The sequence below is a fragment of the Phoca vitulina genome, unplaced genomic scaffold, assembly GCF_004348235.1.
Source record: "Phoca vitulina isolate PV1807 unplaced genomic scaffold, GSC_HSeal_1.0 scaffold9, whole genome shotgun sequence".
NCBI classification, from domain to species: domain Eukaryota; kingdom Metazoa; phylum Chordata; class Mammalia; order Carnivora; family Phocidae; genus Phoca; species Phoca vitulina.
In genome coordinates, this window is record NW_022589712.1 from 57,456,539 (window position 1) to 57,463,364 (window position 6,826).

At 35.8% G+C, this 6,826-nt stretch overlaps 1 protein-coding gene across 1 annotated transcript; it reads right to left on the bottom strand.

Annotated features, from left to right (window-relative positions):
• Positions 1–2,940: 2,940 nt before the first annotated feature.
• Positions 2,941–3,955, bottom strand: LOC116634278 (ribosome biogenesis protein NSA2 homolog). Its single transcript, XM_032407412.1, has one exon. The coding sequence runs from the start codon at positions 3,899–3,901 to the stop codon at positions 3,119–3,121; it is 783 nt and encodes a 260-aa protein (XP_032263303.1). The 5' UTR covers positions 3,902–3,955; the 3' UTR covers positions 2,941–3,118.
• Between the last annotated feature and the right edge of the window lie 2,871 nt (positions 3,956–6,826).

Genomic DNA, 6,826 nt, shown 5'->3' on the forward strand with positions numbered 1-6,826 from the left:
CTAGCTTCTCTTCCATGAGTAGATGAACTTTAAGTTAGAGGAAGGAGATAAGGCGGATCTTACTTATATTTCCAAGAATCCGTCCCACTTCCCATAAAAACTTACCAGAGAAGGCCTTTAGCGGGAGAGGAGTGGAGTGCCTGCCTGAAGATGACATATCAATTGGTGTTCCCCAGACATACTTTATTTCATGTATTTCATGTTAGGACATATCTTTAAATGTATATGGAAACCCTAGAGTAGCAATCTAAGTGATTAGATTAGGAAACTAATTCCCCACCCTTGACATCTATTAGCAAAAATATAGAAGGACTTTGAAACAGTTTACAAATTGTCAGAGACAATCCTCATCAATTTTTTACTGTCCTTTTTCTGATGAAATTTGACATAACTTGTTCTCGTATCAGAGGACTCATTTAAGACCCCAGCAAAACTAAGGTTATATTTATTCTTATTGGCATGAGTCAACTGCACTTCAAGAGACGAGCAGTCGTGGTACTTTACTGGGACATTATCAAGTCCTGTCCACTGAGAAAGAAGAATTCTCCAGAAACACTGGATGGAGAAAATTACACATGAACTAAGAACCCAGAGGATTGTGTTACTTAAGGGCCATGAAATTACTTGGAAACTTAATTATGAAAAAGCATGAGATGATTCTAGGGCAGGAGGTCAACTTGCCTCTGATTTTTACTCCTATTAATATGGAAAAAATCTTTTTACGTGAAATAAAATTCCCTAGGCATCTCCATTAAGTTTCTTATTATATACTTACTAATTAAAAGTCTTTTGTAACCTTTAAATGATGAATTACCAGTAAATAGCTCCATAATATTCACATACCTGATCTGATATAATTTCTTTTAGAGCAAAAGGAAGCCACATGGCATTATTTATAGAAGAGAAATTGAGTTCTTCATAAAGTACTGGGAATACATTCCTCTGGCATATTCTAAACACAGATCTTTGAAAACACTCAATTAATAATGTGTTGAGATGTATCTGTGCCCTACCCACTAATCATAGGACGAAAATATACATTCTTCCTGTTTTTTTCATTTTTAATGTTTAATCTCAAAACGTAAATTTTCCCCTACAGAGAACATCAAAAGACAAATTCCCTTAGTGGCATTTTACAATTAATTTTAATATCCGTGAACTAAGCACATAAATTCTTCTAGTCATAGCATATGCAAATGTATTTCTGCATATCTTTGAAGTAGCTGTTATTAAATGCAGATACCATCTCCGCTTGGGGCTGAGCATTAAAATAGTTTTTATAAAATAACAAAAGATGCTGTATGTTATTTTCTAGATGGTTTATTTTATTCAATAAATCTCTTCAGACAAGAAGCATAAAAATGCTGTAACTCAAATTCCATAACTTATAACTCATGGAATGTGAATCTTAGCATGAATAAAGGTTTTTAAATCATTAAAGCCCATATTCTCAATCTAGAGAAGAAAGACATAATAAAGAGGAAAGACTGGACAAATCCATTGCAAATAAAAATTCTACTCAGGAATTTAAATTAGATACATGATAAAATGAATTATCCCAAGTGATGAAGAGCTTGCAGTATTTTTTGTATCTGTGTCCATATTTTGGTAATATCCCCTTGTATTAATCAGTGTTCTCCAACAAAACAGAACCAAAATAAGGTATATACATATATATATATAATTTATTATAATATGGATTTATATAATAAATTTTATAAAATATGTATTTATATATTTATAATATATATAATATGTATATCCTTATTATATATCTTGTATATGTATATATATAAAATAAGAAATTGGCTCACACACTTGTGGAGGCTGGCAAGTCCAATCTGCCAGGTGGGCTGGACAGGCTGGAGACCCAGGAGGAACTGTTCCAGTTGGAAGGCCATTAGTAGGAAAAGCCAATGTTGCAGATCTCTGAATACAGTCTGCTGGAGAATTCTCTCTTACTTGGGTGAGGGGAGGGCTTTTTTGTTCAATTCAGACCTTCAACTGATTAGATGAGGCCCACTCACATTATGTAGAATAATATGCTTTCCTCTACCAATTACAATGCTAATTCCCTCCAGAAGCACCTTAGCAGAAACACTCAGAAGAGTTTGACCACCTCTCTGGGCACCCCATAGACTGAACAAGTGGACACATAAAATAAACAATCACCCACTCTCAATCATTTAAGATGAAAATTCTTATCTCTATATAGCAAGCTGAAAATTGATCAGGTTTTTTTTTTTTAAGATTTTATTTATTTATTTGAGAGAGAGAGAAAATGAGAGACAGAGCTGGAGCAGAGGGGGCAGAGCAGAGGGAGAGGGAGACGTAGACTCCACACTAAGCAGGGAGCCCGATGCGGGACTTGATCTCAGGACCCTGGGATCATGACTTATGCCGGAGACGGACGCTTAACAGACTGAGCTACCTAGGCGCCCCTGATCAAGTTTTCACATCAAAGTATCAATTGGAATAAAAAGAAATAGTCAAATATGTAGGCCTGATACGTTCTATAAGGTAAATTTAAAAAAAAAAAAAACTTATCAAACCAAACTTGAGAGAAACAAAAATTAATTTTACTTATTTATTTATTTATTTATTTAACTGGGTTTCATGCCCAATGTAGGGCTTGAACTCACTACACTGAGATCCAGAGTTGCATGATCTACTGACTGAGCCAGGTGCCCCCAAATATTAATTTTAAATTCAAAATCTCATATCATATTCAGTGCACAGAAGGGACTAAGAGTTTGGCAGTAAGATAGAACAGTGTTTTTCAAATGACAAGTGACTGCCATTAAATGCTACTGGATAGTTTTCAAGAAGTTGTGAAATTGAAACCTGGGGCAATGAGTTAACCCCAAGGGAACACATGGTGGATTTGGTTAATTTTGTTCTAGGCAAAGAACCTTAAGATGATAAGTGTTTATCTTTTTTTTTTTATTTTAATAAATGTCTATTTTAATGTTTTTCACAACAGAATAAATACTTCTCTTGATGACTGCAGATACGTAAGGCTGTTTGGTAGTATTCAGAACCACCACAGTAATGGTGGTCTTCCTGATCGGTGTGTAATCTTAAGTAATTATAAGGAGTTACTTCTCTGAAACTGCTGTCAAACCAGCAGGACTGCATTTATGCATCCATCATTTTCAGGGTTGTTGGTAACCTGGGCATATTTGCCCCAAATAACTTTGCCTCCTTGTGCCACAAGGCCCAACTCACTCACGTTCACCTCAATTACAGTGCCTTTGGTAATAACACCCAAAGTTGTATATAGTGGGGATGAAGGATTCTTTTTTACACCAAGTATTGGCAGGCAAAAGGTGGCTTTCAATTCAGGATGTGTTACATGGGCCTTTTTGAAACGTAAGCCCATTGGTCTAATGAATCTTTCATATTTAGGTGGTTTTCGAGTAAAGCCGTCTCCAACAAAGCAGACTTTAGTGACCATCCTCTTCCATGCTTTCTTCTTTCTCTTTCCTGTTCTAATAACTTTTAATACTTCTGTTTCTCCCTGGGCACGATCTTTGGGTAAAGGAACTTCCCATTTTCCCGCTTTCTCTTTTCGTTTTTGTTTAATCATATTGGAAAGTACTTTGGCTCGGGACTGTCCCTCTCTGTCCAGTAGATACGCAGGTACTGCTCCTTGTGGAGTCTTTTCATCATTCTTTTGTTTGGTGTTTCTCTTTTCATGCATCTTGATAGTCTTTTTCATTTGAATTTTCTCAGCATGGCGCTGTTTATGGTAGAGCTTAGCTTTCAGACCAATCATCTTTTTTGCCTTCTTTGAACGTTCATGAGCCTCTCGACCTTCTTTCTTTCTTTTTTTCTCATGGTAATCCAAACGATAGCCATATCGCTTCCGGTGTAACTCAATATATTCATTTTGTGGCATGGTGACGGCCGCAGAGCCGTCGGGTGCAGCTGCCTGGGAGCCAAGAAGCTCTCAATTTTCCGATAAGTGTTTACCTTATCTTGAACAAAACATATATAGAATAGTGGAGGAAGAAAATATTTATGAATTTGGAAAACTGGCTCAGCATCTAAAATTTCCAAAATTCTAGAACTTACTATTAAATAGATGCATTTAGGGCATACTAGAAGTTATTTAAGTAGTAATTGAATCCCCTCAGTTTTTTAAAGAATTAATAAATTTGTACATCAAAATAATGACATTGATAAGTAAATTTCTATACAGAATAAGTCAATAGTGTGTTGACAAGTTGGAATTAAACTGATGATTCAATGTCAACTCAGAGTAATATTTGGTGGAGTTACCAAAGGCTTTTGCCATATTTTTCCCCTGTTTAGTATTTTTCTAATGAATAGGATACATTTGTAGGGGGAATTTCTGGTATAGAGACAGTTTCCAAAAGGGTGGAAAGTTTAGTTGGTGAGTTGTGATTTAAAAAAACATAATAACAAAGATTTCAAAATTATAGCAAAACTTTTTTTGTTATGGAACGAAACTAGGGAGCTTTCACAGATATAATTGTGTTTTTATATTTTGGTTTTAGAAAGCAGGATTTCTTCAGTAGCTCATGGCTGAGATTGTGTGGAAAAAAATCTAGGAAGAGGCTTCCATTTCTGGCTGTATGACAGACCGGGAATCCTAAAAAAAAATATCATCATTAAAAAGCAATTAAAATAATGGCTAAATACTTTTTAAGATTTATTTATTTATTTTAGAGAGAGAGTGAGAGAAAGCATGTGCCTACGCACACTCATGTTTGGGGTGGGGCAGCCTCCCAGCACTCAGCTGAGTGTGCAGAGCCCAAGGCAGGGCTCAATCCCATGACCCATGAGATCACAACCTGAGCCAAACCAAGAGTCGGTCGCTTAACTGATTGTGCCACCCAGGTGTCCCATGGCTAAATATTTTTAAACATATTTTTAATTTAAAGACTGTAAGGCAAGAAATTAATTCCCTCAGGAGCCAGACCCAGTTTTTCTTAAATAGTTTTACTGAGTTATAACTGACATTCAATAAACTGTGCATATTTAAAGTGTATGATCTGATAACTTTCGAAAAATGTATACGTCACAAAAAACTCACCACATTTAAGAAAATGGGTTTATCTATCTCCCCAAAAGTTTCCCTGTGACCCTTTTGTAGTTTCTTCCTTACATCCCTCCCCACATTCCAGGCAACTACTAATATGACATCTGCCACTATAGTTTAGTTCTCATTTCCTTGAATTTTCATATGTATCAAAACATACAATATGGTCACATTATCCCATATTGACCAGAAGCAGAATTTGATTCAGAATTTTTTAGTTGATTAATTGAGGTGACAAAGGACAGAGACACGATCTTATACAAGGTGAAAAGTCAGAATGAAAACTGCCTAAATGCAAATCCTCTGTGGAAGGGTGAAGAAGAAAAAAAATATTATCCGAAAGGGAGACAGTATGGAAACTTGCTTCTACAGCTCTTGCTTCTTAGATGAAAAGGAAGTAATTAGAACTGAGATTGTTTCCATTACCTAAAATTTATGGTTCAAAATAATCCAAGCTGGGAATTTAGTCTAAAAATATTGTCCAACGGTAGTGATTTCAGATACTTGGGAGAAATATAAGCAAATTCTCTCAGAAGGAACATTAAGTTTCAGTTCATGACATCTGAGAAGCTAACAACGTCAAGACTAGATTAGATTCAGCAAGGGTTTTATTTGAGAAAACACCTGTGAAATATAAAAGGCTTAGGAGAATAAGTGGTTAGGAGGAGTTTTCAAATTGTCATACAGGTCTGGCACCTGTGAAAAGTGAGAGTGAGAAGAGAAGATTGTGTAGAAAGACTGCAACATAATCCAATAGCTAGTTCCCTTCTGACTGGTGTCCTCAGTGAATAGTGCCATATCGGGCACTTACAGCGGTCTCTGTAGCTGGCAGTCTGATGTTGTGAGCAAGCGGTGGCTTCTCAGTGGCATATGGGTTATCACATAGATCAAGAGAAACGAATAGGGAAGTCAGAGATAAATTCAGACATATATGGAAACTTGATACTTACATAACAAGGCCGTATTTATGATCAGTAGCAAAGAAGGGTATCAAAAGAAACACTAACTCAAAAAGATATATGCACCCCTGTGTTTATTGCAGCATTATTTACAATAGCCAAGCTACAGAAGCAGCCCAAGTGTCCACTGATAGACGAATGGATATAGAAGATGTGGTATACATACATATGAATATTACTCAGCCTTAAAAATGAATAAGATCTTGCCATTTGGGACAACATGGATGGACCTAGAGGGTAATATGCTAAGTGAAATAAGTGAGACAGAAAATGATAAATACCACATGATTTCACTTATATAAAAAAACAAAACAAATAAATAAACAAACAAAAAGCAAAATCATACCTGTAAATAGGGAGAACAAACTGATGGTTACTAGAGGGGAGATGGGTGGGGGGTGGGCAAAATGGGTGAAGGGGAGGGGGAGATACAGGCTTCCAGTTATGGAATGAATAAGTCATGGGAATAAAAGGCTATAAAATATATAGGGAATACAGTCAATAGTATTGTAATAGGGTCGCATGGTGACAGACGGTAGCTACACTTGTGAGCACGGCATAACATATAGAGTCTTGGAATCACTATGTTGCACACCTGGAACTAATGTAGCCTTGTGTGTCAACTATACTCAAAACATTTTTTTTAAAAGTACTATAACACTTTCCTAATCAAGGTGTTTTCCTAATTAAAAAGAGCAAAAAGGAAAATTATAAATTATTTTACAAGTACTTATAATTCCAAATAAATTTTGAGCTGAAATGTGAACTGCAAATGTTTAAAATGCTTCAAACATTGTAG